We start from the raw sequence: 21883 nt of genomic DNA, 5'->3' as shown, positions 1-21883 counted from the left end.
ATTCAGATATTTTGTCTCGTACAGGAATTTTCTATGACACATAATTCGCAGTTCCCGAAATAACTGAAAAATGTCATCCTTCTTGTTACATTGCACGTTGATTACGGTGATTAATAAGTGGATAGTATTATTTTTTGTCCAACAAATACTGAACGAGTCTAAAAAGTGATGCCGATCTATATATACGAAATTCACTGTTCGATTTGCTTTTATCTATTTTCAAATAATTTAAAATTTGTATCTTGTATTTCTTTAGGTAATAATTGAAAAACGACTTTCCAACATGTATTATTTTCTTTGTACATAATATGTTCGTCGATGAATGAGTCATATTATGAATATGAGCTACTGTATTCGTATGTAGGTTAGTTGCAGAGATTGCAACACAACAATTAAATAAGCCCTTGAAAGATTCTTATTCAGTTAACTTGTCGTTGGCCAGAAGCTGCATCATTACTGGCAGTATTAAATAAAAAATAAGATAATTTAATTTTAATTTGAAACTGAAGTTTGCTTCTCTTGTGAATGATTGATTCAGTAGAGTCCAACTGGGACAGCCATCAGGTTGAATATTTGATTGTTGTCAGCTGTTGGCTGACCAGTATGGGCCAGGCAAGGGTAGTTCCCAGCGCGATAGAGTCATCAGGTGAGTGAGTCATTTTACCAATTCCAACACTTCGAACTGATTTTAACATATAAGACACTTTGATCCACCTAACCACTTCAATTTCAAATTTCGTACTTTGGAACGACATGATCTCGTGTTTGAAGTTTATTTTTGACGATGGAAGGATTGTGAAGGAAACAGGATTTTTCCAGACATTTGCCATCGTTCAGTGAAACAAAAAATGAGTAACACTACGTTTCGAGATCTGCGATCAGATCTCTTCTTCAGGCAAATAACCAACCTAAGACATAATTACAAACTAGGTTAAAATAAACAAATCGTTATCGTTATAGATACCAGAGCGTTCATAACAGATCTCGAAACGTAGTGTTATTGATATTTTGTTTCACTGAACGATGGCATATGTCCGGAAAATCCTGTTTCCTTCGTGATCTCGTGAATCTATGATCAGTAGTTCTTTACCTGTTGCAAACAATCTGGGTGGGTGGTTCTATTACTGTTGGTTCTTGTTTTTTTTCAGGTTTGTTATATTATACATGTAAAATGTAAAATACCTCGCATTTATGGTACAAAAATACGCGTTTTAGTGAACTTTCGTACACGTCTTAGCACGGGTTTGTTGAGGCCTATTTATATATTTTGGTCTTTTTTGCTATAGGCCTTAAATAGTGAACAAAAACTGTGGAATGTAATTCAAAGTAGGGGAGTACACCAACTCACGTGTCTTGTAACAGCCTCAGTTGAAGTTGCATACAAAAACTCAAGTCTATGTAATGCCATGTCAAATGTTAAAACACCACAAGATTGCACTCAGTTTGTTCACACATTTATTTATTGCGCAATTTTCTCGTTGCCACCATAATTACACATAAGATTAATGCAAAATTTCGCTAACGCTCAGCCAAAATTTGTGACATGCGCCTTTATCGAACAAGAAGTTGGTTATGTACAAAGAAGTTTTACGCAAGATTTTAAGCCGATATATCAGACAGACAGATAGACAGACATACAGAAAATAAAAGTTTCCAGCCCCTCGAGTGATAGTAAAGTGGCTCTGGCTTCTTATCTTGTTAATATCGTTGGTAGTCAGACTTGGATCAGACTATTTGACTTGGATCAGATCCAAATCCAAAGTCAGATTGCCTCCGTTATAATGACTATTATATTTTTAATCCGCTGCTCGCATAACTGCTCCCAACCTAAACTTTGCTTTAATTGCCCTGCTATGTTCATATAAACTCTCTTTATGTCTCGTTTGTTTTAATAGGAGCCATTATGCCACAGAAATCTGCTATAAAGAAATACACTCTTCTTGCTAATAATATATCTAGCACAAAGTAAATATCCAGATAAAAAAATTAAAAGTGTTAGTACAAATATATTTTTAACTGCATGTTTCAGCAAATATTAAGTATGCGGTGCTTGTTCAGTACTGTAATGCAGATATAAAGTTACTACCTAACATTCATTGTAATTTTAAAGACTGATATAAAACCCATCTTAGTTGTCTTTTGACAGAAGTAGGCTTCTTAGACCAGTGTATGTATGTATATTTCTTTGATCGGGGAAACAATGTAAAATCTTCCATGGCAGAAAAAAATACTAAGACTGCCATAAATTACGATGGCCATAAATATACACTTTTTGATGCCTTTTCTTAATCGTGACAACAGAAAAAAGTCAACATTGGCGTAGATATTATAATAACTCGAACCAGAAGTGCTTATACACGTGCCAAGCCGTGGGTAACTAGTAGTTGTAAATGTATAAATAATATCAGTAACGGTTGCAAAATGGCAGTGATGCTTGAAAACGTTCCTATCTTCCGGTTAGCTCTATTCTGAGTAAGCCTCATTAATGTTCATAAGCATGACGCAATAAGCTATTTGCCGCAGTCAATATAACAACTGTAATACCTTACTGATCATAAACTTCGTTTATAAAGAAGGCGATGCTGTCCATCTTGTTATGAACTGAATATAGTAAGGTACATACCATTGCAAGCATTATTTATTAATAATTTAAAGAGATATCAATGAATAATTTTGATACTAGACTTTTATATAACCAATCTTTAATATCTATGCGAAGTTTAAACAATATGTATCGTGCCTAAGTGCATTAAACAATAATTTGTTTGCCAGGCTTGCAATGATATGTCTCGTACTACAGTGAACTATCACAGTGTTGAGACAGAGTTATTACTGTTGAATCGTCATTGCAAACTTGTAGTTGGACTTTAAACATATCGGCTAACAGTTTAAGAACCTACTCTGCTGTATCAAGGGTAATGAGTGACTCTCCACTCTATAACTTCTCTACATCCTCTAGAGTAATGAATTTAGTAATTGTCATCTCTTTATATAAATAAGGAGATGGCTTCATTAAAGAGATTACTATCATTAAAGAGATTACTTTTTATAAATACATTTTATATAAATAAAAAATATATATTAATAGCCTACAGTAATCTTATTCGAATTGTGATCAGGGGTTCAGAGAAAATAGCTAGCCATATCTCTGTGGACCTTGTATTATCAAATATGTCTTGGTACACTGTGGGCAAAAGATATCTGGCAAATTATCTCGGCACATTTATGTATTTGTTCAGTATTAAGAGAGCTAACATCCATACGCCAGCTTGTAAAGTTCTCTCAGTCAGTCCTCGAACTCTCTTTTGTTACGCTGTATCTTTGTCCATACATTTAACATAGTTTACTACAACTACTGAGATATTGTCAGTTGTATTACATGTATATGAAAATTAATTCTGTATTTTAAGTCCTTGTAAAGAAAATGTTTTAATATTTCTCAATCTTATTTTTAAATCAGTAAACATTCATGGCCTTCTCAATAATAAAATCGTATTATTTTAAAGGTGAAATTTAGTCGTCTTTGAGCTAGTACTTCTTTTCTAAACCGATATGAAATATTAAAACCGCTGAACTAAATCCTTTAAGTTTGTGCATATAAAAAATCAATGCAACCTCTTAAATGATCATTAACAAACATATATTTTCGCTTTCCGATTTTTAGATTCAACCTCACTTACCTAGCCCTTTGAGTGCCACAGTGTCGCTAATTTTGACGGTACGAAAAGTGCATAAAGTGCCAGCGTCGCCAATTTTGACGTTTCGTATTTCGATAATATTTTATATAGTACAAGATTATTTTGGCCAAATAACCAAACAGCTGTATTCAATAGGTTCCAAACCATCAATAAATACGAGTTTTACGTAGTTTTTCTACTATTATATCTGTGAAACTACGTTGTTTGGGTACTTATTAAGAAGCCACTATTCGTGGACATGTTTTCCTTATCGGGGACAAAATAAATTACAGTATTAAAAACAACTTACTTTATTTAACCTATTTTGGAATTTACAATTTATTACGACAATCAATTAAATCAAAAACTCTAAGAACAACGTTTCATTATTCGAAAATGTCAGGTCATTCGTGTGTCTATTTGGAGACGATTTGGAGATAGGAAGTATGACTCATCGAGTATTTTTAGATTCATTATGGAAGAAGGAGCGCATAATGAAGTTTATTTTGATCTCTGATAAGGAAAACTCGTCCAAAAATAGTGGGCTGTGATAATACCGAAGTACCTGTGCGATGATTCTGTCTTCCAGTCATGCGACGTAGCGGACGAGTTCCGTGTTGCGTAACGACCTTTCTTGTTGTTTATGTGCCGATAACCAAGCATTTGAGTAAATACAAAATAAAATAGTAACTTGTACAGTATTTTACTGTATTTATTTACAAAAGTAATGTAGTGATTTGAGTTGTGTTCAAGCGAAAAAACGTGAATTTTCAGTGTAAATATTATTCGGGTTATTATTTAGTAAATTTAAACTTTTATGTAAATACGTTAGCAAGTATTTGTTTATACTTTTACTAATCATATTTATTTGTGTTATATTGATGTTTTATTAGATTTATTGGGAAAACTACATCATTACTAAGTAATTTATAAACTCTGACAAATGAAGTACAGTTTATAAAATGTCGGTACTGGGCAGCATTTTGTTAATACATATAATGCCATTAACGGCTTTAATCCTCAAATAGTTTCACCTCACTGGCATTTAAGTTTTTAAAAAAATATACAAAAAATAAAAAAATGTCAAATAGTACAGAATTATTTGTCATAAATCGTTGCATGCTTATTTATGTAACTTCAATTTTTATACTCACTACGAAAAGGTTACTCCACAACCACAAGACTTACTTCATTACATGAGGAACATGACACTCATGTTTCTCCAAAATGTTTATACCTAAAGTTGCTATTGAATGTTGTCCAAATAACTGTTTTTTCCTAATGGAGCCCATGAGATTCTGGGCTATTGCAAGAGACGTAAGGGTACAGGGATAGAAATTTCTTCCCAGTGACCAATATTAACGCGGGCGTGTTGGAGTCATATTACGGTACACATAAGAGTAACTTATGGTTACATGTCAGAGCACTTTTGTCCAGGCCGTTTTATGGTTAGACAGGAAACCTAAACTGAACAATTAATTAAAAGCTTGAGTATTGTGATACAGTGAAGAATCTTGCACTAATTATGACAAAGCACTTGGGTTTCACTAATCAGGTTGTTGCGGCGGGTAATTCGGACTTAGCTGGTATTCGTAGTCCAAACGAAACGTCTTGCTATATTTTTGCCCTCAAACTTAAAACTTATACTTGTAAAGTAAAGTAACGACTTTTGACTTTTCTATAATTTTATTCGGGTAGGGTACGATAAGCGGACCCGGTGTTTTATATCGAAATTGGCAAACGATATTACCTAATCATAACCATCGATATAATCAATCGATATTAATTAATTATATTGAACAATTACCTAATATAATCTATATCAACAACTGTAAACACTTTCAAATAATACATATAGGGTAATATTTCAATTTTACATAAGTAACATTTGATTATTAAAAATTTTAGTCAAATTTAGAAAACTACAGGACATTGCTTTCAAAGATGATAAGACATGCTTTTCGTGGCTTCGACATGTTGGACTCGTACCGAAAACCCCATTGTGTGAAATTTGTGGGAAAGAAACAACTGTAACTGTGAGAGGAGCAAATATAGTCGTCTTCAGTTTTCCTAATTTTAGTTATAATAATTTGTTTGATCACTGTAAATATTAAATTCATATTTTAATTTAAAACATAATATGATTGTTATTGAGGACCATGGATACTTTTATATCGGTTGATAGTCTAGGATTTTATATGCGAATATTAGGTATCGATGATTACATTCTTCGATATAAAAAACCGGGTCCGCTTATCGTACCCTACCCTTTTATTTTTATTCAAAAGTGTTATTCTTTTAAATGCTCAATCATTTGTGATGACATTTAAAATGCTCGAGTTTATTAAAATGTTAAAATTAGGTTACAAGTTCTACAGCTGAATTTTATTTAATAAATATTATACATAAAATGTTCTAGTGGCTCGAATTTCCAAAAAAGCGCACTTGATTTAAATTTAAACTTTGATAAAAAGACTGGATAAATACATACATTAATCAACTGCGTACTGCGCGATAAAGAGAATGTAAAAATGCCATTAAGATAACTCTTCTGCCAAGATCAATTAGGTGGCTGTGGCGGACTGAGTGAGTAAATTTCCTTTTAATGCCTTATCAATATTCAGCACCCACGCATCTTCCTTTTATAGATAGACCGACATTCACATCCAGTGTTTTAGAAATAATTTATGAAAGATACAAGCTGTTTCCCGCGGCTTCGCACGCTTTTCGTAAGCTTTGCCCGTGTAAGAGCATTTCTGGTTCAAGTAAATTATATTTCCATCGCCAATGTAGAGTTTGCCTTGATGTCACGATCATGAAAATCTATCAAAAGTGTATTGTACACGTACATGTCCTTTATTATAAAGTGGTCTAACACTCAACCTTTAAGTTCAACCAGAAACTTATTTTAAAGACAAATATACATCATAACTTATCGCCTTCAAATAGTATTTGGCAGTTAAATATACGTAACTGCCTTGTAATTGCAGTTTATAATGTGCAGGCGATTTGAAAACTTTTATCTTTTGCAGCGCCGCGCCGTCTGGTGGCGAGTTACATCAATGGGCGTAGCATATAAACCTTCTCAGCGGAAAAATACATATACATAAAAATTTTCATAATGATCGCCCACATAGTTCACGATTCCATAAAGGACAAACACACAAACATTCATTTATATAGGGTTGGAATTTCAATATACAACAGTACATGTACTATTGTATATTGAAATTCCAACCCTACTATAACAGTTTAGAATTTAGTGCAAGATACAAATGGAAAGTATGAGATGTTAGCTTTTCCTTATGGTACAATGAAAAGCTAGCTGGGCTAGTAGTTATCTGAATTTCAATTTTTTGTTTGTTCAATTTGTAAATCCCGGATTCAAATCTCAAAATTTTTTCAAAAGTAAACACATGGCACATCATTATTTCCTCGCTGGTTTTAATCTAGTCAAAAGGAACAGTTTGGTTAAATATTAAAAAAAAAAAAACATATTTAGCCGTTTTAATCGTGGATCAAAACATAACATTGGTGTTTTACGAAAAATCCTAGCATTTTATAAATGTTACAAAATTAAATCGTGGATCAAAGACGTAACATTAGTGTTTTACGAAAAATTCTAGTATTTTATAAATGTTACAAAATTAAATATATGTGGCAATTATTATACTCTTTTACAAAGCTACCAGTACTACCATTTTGTTCCTTGCATTTACTTTTAAATTGTATATCATTAAACCGCTCTTGTAAAACCTTTCTGTTTTTGTTTTGACTTGTATTGTAATCTTGTTTCCTTTGATGTAGATAAGAATCCCACAAATTCCACAATATGGAATGTACAACAGATAACAAATACACACGCCCATGTGCGCGTGCAAAGGATAAAACTTGTGTAATGTAAACAAACCGGTTTTATCACATTCTCACCATATCAATAGGCCTCTGAAAAAATTCAATTTCTGTTTGTTTGTCCGCACGATATATAGAAAACGAACTGACTCGAAATTTTGCATGAACCTTAATTTCTACATAGTCAACACTGATTTCGATAGTGGTGCATATAGTCAATGGTGTATAGGCTGAACGTTAGCAAATACATTTGTATTGATCTTAGACGTAACCATGATGGCAACGAGAAAATATCAGGATAAATAAACTTGTAAACGTATTGGTTACAAACATATGAGATATTAGCATGTTGCACAAAATGGGGTTTGTATAGAAACAATGTAACATCGAAAACGCTTGCTAAACATTTTTGTCTATTGATAAGCAACAGTTTATCAAGGGATTTGACAGACTTGACAAAATGAGGCGATACTTTTAAGCTGAGAAGGTAAACTGTTTGTCGAGGAATGGAGTATTAATATTCACTGCCAACTAAGCGGTATAAACAAATTTAAAAAGCTTTTTTAGTAAACTGACCAGGGATGTTCATTTTTCCGATCGAATTCTAAAATGTTAAGAAAATATGATATAAACAGAAGCTTAGATTTTGTTATTGGTCAAATTTTCAGACAATGTGATAGCATGATAAAAATATACAGTATAGAACTTTCTTTTAACAACTAATTATTATTATTTGTTTAAAGTTTGTTATTTACGTTAGATGGTTTCAAAGGACAACAGGATTTTGGATATGTGTCCATTGCTGCACGTTATAGCCTTTAAGTACGTGTATATGTATTAATATTGGCTTCTCACCTGACGAAGAGGATGGATTTTATTTTTCGAAACGTAGTGTTATACATTTAACATATATCTATGTCCGGAAACCAATTACTCACACAATGGACAGACAATGAAGCGATTATTTCAGCCAGGAAGTTTTGTAAGAAATGTGTAGCAGTAGTTTGAAATGTGTTGGAGACTCAAATAGTGTGCTTCAAAGACTTCCTTTGAATCGTATAGAACAGTAGAAGCATAAGCTGGGAGGTTCGTGCTTACAAAATACCCTATCTGTATAATCTACACTTAATTGATGTTGGCTTATACGGTATTAGGAAAACGCTCATTCCTCTTGTAACAGACTTCTGCGCCTGGAGACTTCCACTGGCGGGAGTGCTGATGGCCGAGCGGTCTAAGACGTCGGACTTTGGATCTGAGGTAGAGATAGTACAGGTTCACATCCTGTCTGTGACCGTAGCACTTTTTATCGGTACTATCGACCTTGTACTGTGTCGAATCGTCAAAGCAAACCTCATTGTGTTAGACTTACTGAGATGACACTGCCTAGCCTATACATATTTTACTCATTACTTCTTATCAAACAAAATCTGCAAAAGTTCAGTCTCAATAGTGACAGGCATACATACAACACTAGATTTAAGTACATGACTGATGCAGAGTTTGTTATATTGAGTAAAACTCAAAAGATCTTCCTAGCATTAGGCATAAGATGTTTTAATAAGCCTCCATGCAGTGACAGGGCTGTGCCTTATCCTACATATACAAATTTTGGAAAAGTGGTTGGTGCAGCAGTGCTTTTACAGGATTGAGGATTTATGCCAGGATAATGCCAATATGGACTCTTTTTTATTTTGAATTGTAGGTTTTGTAACCTCACTGTCTATATGCGGTACTAAGTTTTTGGTCCCAATTACGTTTTTTAGGCCCCCTTTAACCTTTTTGATAAGATCTTGGCACAAAACTTTGCGTAACAAGTGCTGTATTACATACATCACACTACCTTAATACCTTAATCGTTTTGTACTACATAAAGAGAGATTGTCATCGTCAACCTGATTAAAGTAGCTCACATAGAGCTCTGATAGTCACATAATCATTATGTAACTCACCCACTCCCTGCAAATCGTATTGATTGCGTCAACGCGGTAAACAACCAATTTCATACAAACATCCCTTGCATTTGTCGCTTGCGTAACAAGTGCTGTATTACATACATCGCATTACATTAATACCTTAATCGTTTTGTACTGCATACAGAGAAGTTAAAAGTTAATCATAATATGATATTAATGATAATGTTACCAACCTTATGTGATTAAGTTAGTTTGTTTTATATAGCTTGGTTTAATAAATAGATGGTCAGCTGATTGTTAATCTTGTAGTGAGAGTCAGTTCAGTAAAATATATTTTTTATTCTTAAATGTATATTAGACATATTTAGACATTCAGAGTGTATGGATCTAACTACTAACACAATTAATAGAGGTCGCAATGTTAGTTATGGTGTTGATATGTCTAAAACAACAAAATCCATATATATATATATATATAAACGTAACGCATTATAATATATTAATATTTTTAAAGATAAAAATTGGCTATAGAAAGATTTGGAGGATTGGTCGTAATCAATATTAAATATAAGTAATAAACCAGTAGTATTAACAGAAAATTGAGTATAATAGAAAATGGTTTTTTATGGAGACAAGATTAAGGCATTATGGCCCTATGCACCATTTAACTTCAAACAGTAATGTTCTAAAAGGAAATCCAACACGTAAACGTTTTTTAAATTTACTATGAAACAACGTTTATAAGTATTTACAATAATAAACAAAAATCACCAAGTATTTAATAAAGAATTTATAAAATGGTATGTATTTAACAATTCGTTGCCATGGAAACCATTAAGTTCTATGTTTTTGAAGTGATAAGTACATTTTTGAAATTGAGACGAAATCCTGTTTAAGACACAGTTTTAAACTTTTGCCTCAAGTTTTAAACTAAGACTCAGATGTGCAGCTGGTAAACTAATTAACCTACCTAAAGCCCAACACAAGGTTGGCAAAAACGTCAATAACTTGAATAACAAACACTCTCCCTTATTAAATAGCATAGCTGGACGCTAATTAACCTACCTAAAGACCAACACGTGATTGACTAAAACATCAATAACATGAATATCAACATCTATATCTTATAAGATGGCATAGCTGGACGCTAGTGAACCTACCTAAAGACCAACACGTGATTGACTAAAACATCAATAACATGAATATCAACATCTATCTCTTATAAGATGGCATAGCTGGACGCTAATTAACCTACCTAAAGACCAACACGTGATTGACTAAAACATCAATAACATGAATATCAACATCTATCTCTTATAAGATGGCATAGCTGGACGCTAAAGCTCAACACGTAATTGAATAAAACATCAATAACATTTTTTTTTTAATTTTATTATCACACTTAACTTGTTTGTCAAAACTGTTACCTACGTCATAGTTCATTTCTTGTTCTGAATCATTCTTGTTAAGCATCTTTCTTTGTTATTGTTATATATTTATCTATTTATTGTTATACATTACTTGTTATCTATTTATACTTTCTTGTTATGCATCTTACAATTCATATCTATTTGTTTCATTCTGTATCTATTGTTTTGTTTACTGGTTGCATATTCTATTGTTTTTGTTTTTGTCTACTAATTAGTTTCTTTGGTCAATTGTTATGCATGTAGATAAAATTGAAACTTACTTGTTGAAATGGTTATGCCGTTGAAATAATAAAAATAAAAAAAATTTTTTTAAATTAAATAAAACATGAATATCAACGTCTATCTCTTATAAGATGGCATAGCTGGACGCTAATTAACCTACTTAAAGCTCCATCACGTGTTGACTAAAACATCAATAATTACTTGAATATCAACATCTCTTCTTCATAAGATGCCATCACGGTGGAAGTTTAGTAAACCTAACAAGTTGAACTGACCTGAATTAACCAGTAATTGTGCTATTCAGTGCCCTCGGTGTTTGGGTCTGTCTGAATGGCCGTAATTTTTATGATTCGCTATCAACGGTAATTTGTTGACTTGACACTTGACACTTGTATGTCAATTCATATACACCAGTAGTTCGTAACAACATGATTGGTTATGGACTAGGTTATGTCATAAGTGTACCTACTACAATAGTGTTAATGTTGTTAAACAGGCATTTAGCAGCACATTTGTCTATCATATTAGCACAATATTATCTGCACATTGGTCCGACAAAAACACATATCTAGGGTGACTGTATAACCTTATGTAATTCATTTATAATGAAGACAATAAAACTGTAAACTGTTTCACTGTACAATGAACAAGTTATTGCTTAGTTTGTTATATTAGTTTCCTTTGTGTTCTAGTGAAATTTGGTCAGAACGATACTTACTTTTAGAAATTAAAAAAAACTTTCACACGTTATAATTTTAAATTTTAAAAATGTTTTCATTAATTAAATTTTTTTTACTGTCAAATAATTTATTTTCATTTTGTCCCTCTCTTTATTTTTTCGTACTTCAGTTTAGTTTAGACAGTTTGAGAGAAACTTCATCGACAGATTTTATTATGACCAGATCTCTTCTATTAGTAATACAAATAATGTCATTTAGTTAACAACCCCATTGTAAAGTTTATAGTTCTTGACGGAATATTCTCTTATTTTTAGCTGGCATAAAATAATTATTATACATTTTTTTAATATTGGTAGACTACATTTTTTAAGTTTAAGTAAGGTTTACTTGAACATTTAATAAATGCATCGTTATTTTTATACTATTCTAAACATATAATTTATTCTTCTCAGTATAATCTTTAGTTACAATTGTAGAGGCATTCAAAGCGGTTTGGTCTTTCTTCTTTTTCAGTAGCAAACTAATCTGGTTCGATTGAGTGTCAATTTAAAAAAATAATGTATTATGCAGATCTCCTTCGGCAGTAAACAATTTTAATGTTCTGATCATAGTTTTCAAAGTAGTCTTTTCTTCGGCAGGGTAAGACACCGGTTGTTCCTTAAAACATCCATTGTATTAAAACCGTGTTTAAGGTACAAAAGAAGAGTTGAAAGCAGGAGAAATGAGGAGGGATGTTTTTACAGAAAGGGTGGTACGTGGGCTTGCCTTAATTGTGTGAAAATTCAAGCACCTCCGTCTCGTTTGTTGCCCGTGTAGCTTACAACACTGCACTGCTTACTGTTATTGTCATTAGGACATCCTTAATCCCATGGATAGTTTAAATAAAATAAAATGTACTATCGTTTGTCGTTCTCTCATAACTTTTGTTCATCAATCAGTTTATTATTAAAGATTATATGTGTAAAATTTTTTTTATTGTGTCATTTTGTATTAACTGTATCATAATAGAACATTAAATATTTAAATATAGGGCTATATATTTCACTCATATCTAAAATCCATCATTCTTTGGATCTCAATAGTTCTTCCGGCTCAGCCAGATGTAATGTAGTTTGTTTGACAACTGAAATATCATTAATTTATTCTCATGAGATGAACTACTCAATATATAAAAAAAATTTAATGACAAAAAGTTTAGGGTACCGGTATGTTATAAGCATTCCACAACACTTTTTTTATTTTCCCCTAGGTTTATAAATAACAGAATAGTGATTATTTTAATTTTAAATAATTGCAATATTGAAAAAAAATTATGTACCAAGTTGGCCATTGTACTTAGTCCAAATATTTATAAATTCAATTTTTGTTTCACTATTCCTATCAACTGATCTTTGTGATGTAGAAAAATTCTTATGAGATTTACATGTAATCGATATCTGGTAAACCATTTGAGAAACAAAAAACTGTTAGTTACAAAATGCTTTGAAAATCCAATCCAGAACACCTTTTTTTTTTTTTTTTCTAGGCTCATAAATAAAGACGTTGTTAATGGCTTCCCATAAATTGAGTAAGTGGCTTGGAAAAATGACCTAACAAGCTGGCCAATGAACTTAGTCAAGATATTTATAAAATCTATTTTTTTACAGTTTCAATTTTTTTGGCCTTTTTGGGATACATCGTTTTCACGAACCTTGTTGTATAGCATATACGTTAAATATACACACTAGCAGTTTTCCCCATGGCTTTGCACGCGGTTTCCTATGGAATAACAGGGATGTAAAACGCATATCCTTTATAATGTTATAATAAAGACTCCTGAAATTGATTGTCACTGGAAGATATACTAATCTTCTGTCCAATTTAAGTTTAACAATTTATGAGTATCAATTAAATGTACAAACTTTTCTGCAAAAGTGTGCAATATTTGAATGAACAGCTTCAAAAGTTTCAGTAAAACTTGAAATATTTAAGGCCAGAAGAAGTTCAAAGATACACATACTATCTACAGGCTCCTTCTTCAGATTAAGAGTGTGGTTCAGCGTTCTGGTTCGGATCATTTATGATCTACTTGTCCGATGTAATCTACTTCCAGTCTAACTTATATTCCATGCTGTAGTAGCATTTCCATTGTTGCTCTGTCAAAAAAATATAAACATACATAGCTCATTAAAGTCTTCTTAGATAAAAAAATCGTCTACTTCTAGTCACTATTTCTAGTTACATAGTAGCGTTTGCATTGTTGCTCTGATTAACAAAATATATAATATGTTTCTCTGAAAAGTCTAGTCTGGTAAAAAAAGCAACTATATCCGTTCATTGTAATTTACTTCCGGCAGAAGGTGTTTTTAGGGTGTAGTAGCGTTCGTTGTAGTCCCGATCGATAAAACATATACGTACATAGGCCATTATAATCTACTTCCGTTTTAATATATTTCGGGTTCCGGTAGTTTTTTGAGCGGCTTAATAACTTTAATACATTCATCATTTTACCGTTTCACGTTTACCTTTTTCCAACACACACAACAAGTTTCATGAATTTTTAGTATAGATGTGTCACATATTACTGTTTATTGCAAGGAAAAAATTGTGGGGGGAGGGTCCAGACAACTGATATTTTCCCATAGTACACAGAGAGTAAGGCCCCATTTTGTTCCATCAAAAGTTCTTGACCCATTTTTTTGTTGAGAACGATCTTTCAGCAGATCATGTCAGTAATACTGAATTATTTAAATAATAATAATTAATTGTCTACTACTTAAAAAGTAATTGAAAAAATTGAGAATTTGGGGGGGGGGTCCGGACCCCTTGAACCCCTTGCTGGCTACGCCCTTGGGTTATTGGAATCACCAGTTCAGTTGTGTCATGTTACCTGTCCTCAGTTATTTAACCTTGCCTTTAGCCATTTTTGACCTTGCAGTTATTGTAAGCCAATAGGATGTGGAATAAAAATAGAAAGTTTAATTATTCAGCTGACGAAATCAATCAATAATTGGTTAAAAATGCACTTCATTTTGTATTTTCTTATTTTCCAAATCAAACAATAGTGGTCTTGTGTTATAAAAACTATTTTAGTACTTTTTCATGTAAACATTCAGTATGGTAATATAATAAGGTTACACAAGGTAGTAATATAGTTGAAGTAAAACACCTGTAACACTAACTTCTTTGTTGGGCTTTGTTCTTAATGTTGTTGAACAACAACAAACAAAGTGCAATATTGGAGCGTTGAGGGAGTCAATATCCTCTGTCTTGCAAGTTTTATATTGTTTTCCCTGTAGCGGAAGAGTTAAACAATTGTAGAAGTTACCATACTGGGAAGACAGTACCTACTTTATAATAGTATAACAAAAGTTAGTTGTTATAACACAGTGTCACAAGTTACAATTATTGTTCTGTAACAGTCATATAATGTGTGAATGTATTCTAAGAAATGTAATGAGATGAATGTATATAAAATTCTTGTGAAACCTGAATAACTCTTCATAAAATAACTTTGCGTTTTAAAATAATTTTTGATTAATGGCTTGTAAAATATAGGTCATTTTAAAATGTTAAAATTATTTTGGGATTTAAAGCTTTTATATTAGGCATATATGTTGTAATTATACACATTTACTGGTTACAAAGAACAGAATATCTTTGATTAAAAGTTGTTGTGAATTTGAAAGTATACATTTAATTTAAATTCTGAGTAAAATTATTCGTTTTCCAAGATTAAAAAATCTAAATAATAATACATTACTAACTACTATATTACTATATAGTTCCAGTGTATGTAAGTGCTTAAACCTAAACTTACATAAAAATACATTTATAGCTACAAGGAACTAATATAATTGATTTTTTGACTGAAAATATAATTCCAAGTTGATTTTTTGATTATTATGAGATTTTCTTGACTTGTATGTATAAGTTAATAATTAGTATTAATTACTGCTATTTAATAGATGGGTGATATAAATAATATAAGACAGCACAAATAAGTGAATAGTTATGTAAATTTTCAATGTTGTTTCTTGCAACACTCCACATACTCCTTTAACAACAGACAGGTTTCTGATAGCTGCAGGCAGTGCATTAAATGACTTGCGTCTAATTACAATGTTAAAGCATATAGAAGGCATGTTAAAGCATACAGCCAGCTTTCTCAGCATTTGTAGACATTACTTTAATAAGTTAATTGGAAATTTTTATAATAATAAACTTTTGACTACACTGCAGGAAATTCACCTAAGGATAAATTTTATTAGTATACAGTTTAAATTTGTTCTAAAAAATAATCTTTTTAAAAACATATTTTTTATAAAATAATAACCTGAAATACATTAAGTGTAGTAAAAAGGCCGCAAATCTATTCTTACAGTGGCTTTTTAAAAGTAAATATTTTCTCTAATGTAGCTCGTGTAAAAATAAGATAGGTTTTACATTTTTATATACGTCAATCTAAATAATTTACCTTCATATAAAAAGATGCTTATACATACACATAATTGCAAGTGGTTTACACTCTCCTGAGAGCTTCTTCCAATATCCTGCAAGCTAATAACATAAAAAATTATTTAGTATATTTCAACTTTTAAAATTACACAGAATTTGTTTTATAGAAAAAAAGAAAACAAAATGGAAGATGTAGAGGAGAAGGATAATAAACTCGCATTGCTCCAACTAGTATGGCTTCTATTGCTAGTTAAAAATCTTTTTTTTATTTTTAAAATTGATTTATTTACGAGTGTATAGTACCTATTTGTATAGTTTGAATGGGGAAACTGAATTAAAGATTCACAGTTACAAAAACAAAAGTTTTTAGGAGTAAATTAACTATTAGTTTTGTATCACATGATACAAAACAATTTTGCAATTAAGTAATATGATTAAGTTAAACCTTTAACATCCAATTTGGAGAGAGAGTGGTATTGTTGACAGATAATGTTGAATGTCACAGAAATATTTAAATACAGTTGTAATTATTTATAAAATATTCTTGATGTGCTTGTTCTGGAAAGACAGACACAAATAATAGCAACTTTGTAGGTTAAATTTGGACAAACACTATTAAGCACATTATACGTTTTCAGTTGCTTATTTATTGATAAATATTTTTTCTTCCAGAGAACCAGAAGAATGTGTCAGCCACCACCACAGCTGGGAAGGACCCAGTCATCTCCATCATCGACACTCCCAGCAAAATGCAACAGGACTCTCCGGAAGTGTCCAACACAAGGTAGGCTATACCGCATTCCATAAATAATGAACAGCATTACACATATACTGTTAGTAATGTATGTTTACCAATTGCTATTTCAGTTGGTGTTTATACGATTGAAAACGGTAACTTTATTATGACATGCATTTAAGATTTTCCACTAAATTGTTGGAGTCCTTCTCCTGAGTAACAAAATTTATAGATTTTCTATAGGAAGTTTGTGAAACTTCCATGGATATTAAGATTTTCCCATTTTCAGTCTTCCTTTGATGGTGTGAATATTTGATTTTTCATTAAATTTTTGTTAAATATCGCTCAAAGGATGTGAAAATTGAACATTTCTATTGAATCATTATGGATAATCTTACTGAGAAGGTAAAAAAATCACTGGTGCCATAGAAATATTATTTCACACTCTACCATGATTTTTAAATCTTCATTGCAAGGTAAGGGTGTGCCACTCCATGTGTCCCATACCAGTCTTCGCTGAGGTTGCATGCAAAATTTTAAATCTATAAGTCATTTCATTTTTTAGATGTCCTGCTGGCAGATAGATAGACATAAAATTTTGCAGAACAGAAATAGAAATAAAATTATGCTCAGTCAAATTCCATAGTTGGACATGCACTACCCTAGAACACCTTGTCTATGTAGAAATGACTTTTCATGAAAAATTTAAAGTCTACGGATCAAATCTTTCTTGGGATATCTTGCCACATGATGCATTCACATTTTTGTTTATTAAGTTACATTTCATAGTGGTGTTCAAATAATAACAGTTTCTGTCATTTAGGGAAGAAAACGTACTTCAATCAACAACCTTACAATGTAAGAATTCTCTAAAATCGAATCTTGTCACTGACTTTTAACATTAACTTTCCACTTTATTATTTTTTGTTTTACTCTGTAAATAAAAAAGTCACATATTAAAATCTCATTATTGTTCTCTGTTTGTTTACAAATTGATTTATTCTGTAATTTCTCGTTGCCATCATGGTTACCTTAATACCTATTTAAAAATATTTGCTAACGCTCAGCCAGAACCCATGGAGTGACATGCACCATCATTGACTCACTGTTCCTCATATATAAATCAAGCTTCATGCACAATTTGTGTACAGGTTAGTTCATTTTTAACATATCAAACGGACAGGCATACAGATAGACAGACAAACAGAAATTAAATTTATCCAGCCTCTCGATTGATAGGCTCAAACTCAGCCAATGAGATAATTCAAAATAGTCAGAGAAATTAATTAAAAACTATATACTGGGTGCTTCAAAAAAATGTATACACACTTTGAACTTCCATAGAAAATTTATTTACTGTTCTACAAAGTAAAATTTCTGGAAATTAGAAAGCTTAAAGTCCAATGTAAATGAAACGCAAATAACAAAGGTTAATACTGTTCAAATTGGTGACCTGCAGCATCAACACAATTCCGAGTGCGAATCACCACTGATTCTGTACATCGTATCAAAACGTCCAATGAGATTTCTCTACACACAGCTTGAATCTCATTCCAACGAATGTCTAGGTTACGTGGTTTACGTTTGTACACCTCATCTTTTACTGTGCCCCATAAGAAGAAATCCAGTGGTGTAAGGTCTGGAGAGCGTGCTGGAAACTCGATTGGCCTCCTGCGTCCTATCCACTGGCCCGGCAAATTTTGATCCAGGTAAGCTCGTACGTCCCTGTGATAGTGCGGCGGGGCACCATCTAGTTGAAAATAAAAATTATCATTACCGTATAATGCACGAATTGCAGGAAATATGGAATCAGCAAGCATTGTTAGGTAATTAATACCAGTTACAGTACCTTCGAATCGAAAAGGTCCAATGAGTCCCCTTGAAGACAAACCGCACCACACATTTACACCACGCAAATTTACAGCTTTTTCAATTGTAATGTGAGGATTGTCTTCAGCCCAGTAAACACAATTGTGCCTATTGACAGTTCCATTAAGTTTGAATTGGGCTTCATCCGACCAAATGATGCTACCCATAAATTCCGGTTCACGTATCACCATCTCCTGAACCCATTCACAAAATTGCAACCGTCGATCTGGATCGTCGTCACTTAGCTGTTGTACCAGCCTTGGAATGTAAACACGATACTTGCCTCTCTTCAGAATGCGTAACACGCTGTTAGCACTTGCATCACTTTCACATGCCCCTTGCCTTGAAGATTTGTTAGGAGAGCGTTGAAACAGTTCCAAGACTGCTGTTGAAGACTCATCAATTGTAGCTGTTCGAGGTCGACCTGAATGACCTTTATGCATATCACACACTGTTCCATGAACTTTGAATTTGTCTTGTATGCGTTTAATTGTTAATCTTGAAGGTGATTCTGTATCATAATCCCTTCTCCACTGTCTTTGAACTTCATTTACATTCTCAAACTTCCAGTACCACTTAATAACCTGCTTACGTTCTTCAAAACTCAAACGTACATCCGCCATGTTGATATTACAAATTCCAACTAACAATATAACAGATTATGCTGCCACCTGTCGAAAAAATATAACATTAGCCTTGTAGAGCGGGAAAACTACGATAGTTCAAAGTGTGTATACATTTTTTTGAAGCACCCAGTATTTACCACTATTGTTTGTTTCAATAACCAAATAATATCATGTTGTTGCTAAAAGAGAGTTATTTATAAAATTAAAAAAATTGTTGTAGTTGTTTTTCAAGTTTTAATATAAAATATCCGAACATTTCTCTGTTATAAGAGTAATAAGTAAAAATAAAACATTCATACAACGAAAAAATGTATTGTGGCAGTGGAAAGCCGGCTCAATTATTGTCGCCCTTCTACTTGTACAATAGGTTCGTTTGCCACATCGCAACACTACAGAGACCAATGTTCTGTACTTGTACAGCTTGTCAATATCGTGAACAAGAATTTTCCACAGATCATTATCTTTCTTAGAAAATGTAACTCACTTTGTAATGTGGGATCTCCTATTATGGCGTTTCTCGATATGTAGAAGAAACTATTAAAAATGGATGCCGTTTACTATTAACAGTTAATTTTAGCTAAAAATTCTATAATTACTACAGAAATTCCAAATCAACTGTCTAAAGTTAGTAATTTAATAAATGATTAAACTTCAGAGAGAAAAATAAAGAAATAAATTTACATAACAAATAAATAATACAATTACTGTTTAGTAGAGAAATAATCATTGTTAATCTTTTCTTTTCTGTGTTGCACACGAATGCTAATCTATAGACAAACTGTAATAGAATTCAGAAAGTATCTGGAAATATATCTTAAAGGTTATGAGACCAATGCAAGAGGAGGTAGTGCTGCTTGAATAATAAGTTAGAACAAACTGTTTAGTCAAAGTTTACATAACAAACTAGTTTTATTTAAGTTAAATAAAAAATTATATGAAACATAAAGAATAGAAAATGAGCTACACTAATTGAAAAATTTATGAGGAGAATATGATCTATCAGTTTTATGTTAAACTTATATGATTTATTTTTTTGCTTTCTTTTCAGCTTCAAGAAAACACTCAGCATGTTCCACACTTTATGCATGATGAAAATTATTAAAACGAATCATTATACAAAATATAAAATTGATTATTGGTGTAAACATACTTTGATTTATGAAGTAGGGTTAGTCTAGGTTTTTGAGAACATTTAAAAATTCCATACGTGTTGGTTTTTTTTCTTCTAGTCTGCAATTACAAATCCAATTTTTTTTTTCTGAGATGCTTGCTTCAACTCGTATCTTTTGTTTCACCTCATGGATTGTACAGCCAGTGGAATTTTTAAGATTTTTTTTACCGGCTATCTGCTGCCTCTTGTTTGTTTCATAGTCAAAGTTGCGTTATAAACGTTATATGTATAAACAACATTATAAGTTTAATTTAATCTTGTTATCTTTGTTATTATTTATCAACGTTAGTAATGTATTTTAGTTTATCAACACTGTAATATGATTAGTTTGGAAGAAATAAGAACATTTTACAATAATAAACCAACTAATATATTTGAGTAGTAACTATTGCAAGCTGGCAAGTAAAATGTACATGTTTATTCAGGAAAAAAATAGAACTTTGTATCACTTAAATCTCTATGGTGATAAAATCAATTTTCTTCTTGAATTTGGAGACAGAATGAATTGATAACATCACCAAAAGCTAATTTCTTGTTTATCTCAGACTCGAATGGTTAAAACAACCACGTCCCCCAAACACTTTTCAGTCATTGTCGAGCACATGTACATTGTACATGTAGGTTTTTATCCAAAAATTATCTCTCTGCTGAATAGTTTGATGCATGGATCATCAAAAAAATTATGTCAACATAGAGGTATAGTCTTGAACTTCTTAAGACATGTAACAGTTTATAAAGATTGAAAATACTTTTTGGACCTTCTTCCACTTTAAGATCCTTTGAGGAACAAAATAAATGTAGACATTTTATAGCAAAATCTTCTGGTGAAGGCAGATCTTTGTTATAAAACCTGTACAATATTTACAGTTATCAGTTAGTTTCTCTTTGTGATGTTCTTTTTTTTTTTCGCTAAAGATGAAGAATCGAAAATCTAGCTCAGCCCATCGTATACAGCTTTTCTCTTTTCCATTTCATTAGATAGGGTGTCTAATATCACATAAAAAGTGTTTATTTTAAAGTTCTCTCTGCCTAGAAGTTTTATTTCATCTTCAAGATGCAAGCTATCGGATTGGAGCTTTAGTGGCCTCTTCTTTTTGACTTCTGCCTTCGTATATACATATTTCCAACTTAAGCAGAGCTCATTCTCATAAATATCAAACTCTTTTCTTATGCTACTAATATACTCTGATAATGATTCATACATTAGTGCTTCTGTTGACAAGTCAGATTCAGATGATAGCAGTTTTTTACTATTAATATTAAATATGTT

At 32.0% G+C, this 21883-nt stretch overlaps 1 protein-coding gene across 3 annotated transcripts in view; it reads left to right on the top strand.

Moving 5' to 3' along the window:
* LOC124364427 (sodium/hydrogen exchanger 9B2-like) overlaps nucleotides 1–21883 on the top strand; it is a 142179-nt gene that overhangs the window by 79975 nt on the left and 40321 nt on the right. For all 3 annotated transcript variants that reach the window (XM_046819917.1, XM_046819918.1, XM_046819920.1), the window contains exon 2: nucleotides 16884–16995. In XM_046819917.1, coding sequence (XP_046675873.1) covers nucleotides 16884–16995 — 112 coding nt within the window. The remainder of the gene's footprint in view (nucleotides 1–16883; nucleotides 16996–21883) is intronic.

The sequence above is a fragment of the Homalodisca vitripennis genome, chromosome 6 (assembly GCF_021130785.1).
Source record: "Homalodisca vitripennis isolate AUS2020 chromosome 6, UT_GWSS_2.1, whole genome shotgun sequence".
NCBI classification, from domain to species: domain Eukaryota; kingdom Metazoa; phylum Arthropoda; class Insecta; order Hemiptera; family Cicadellidae; genus Homalodisca; species Homalodisca vitripennis.
The sequence above is the reverse complement of the archived record's forward strand: the minus strand, read 5'-3'. Positions and strand labels throughout refer to the sequence as shown.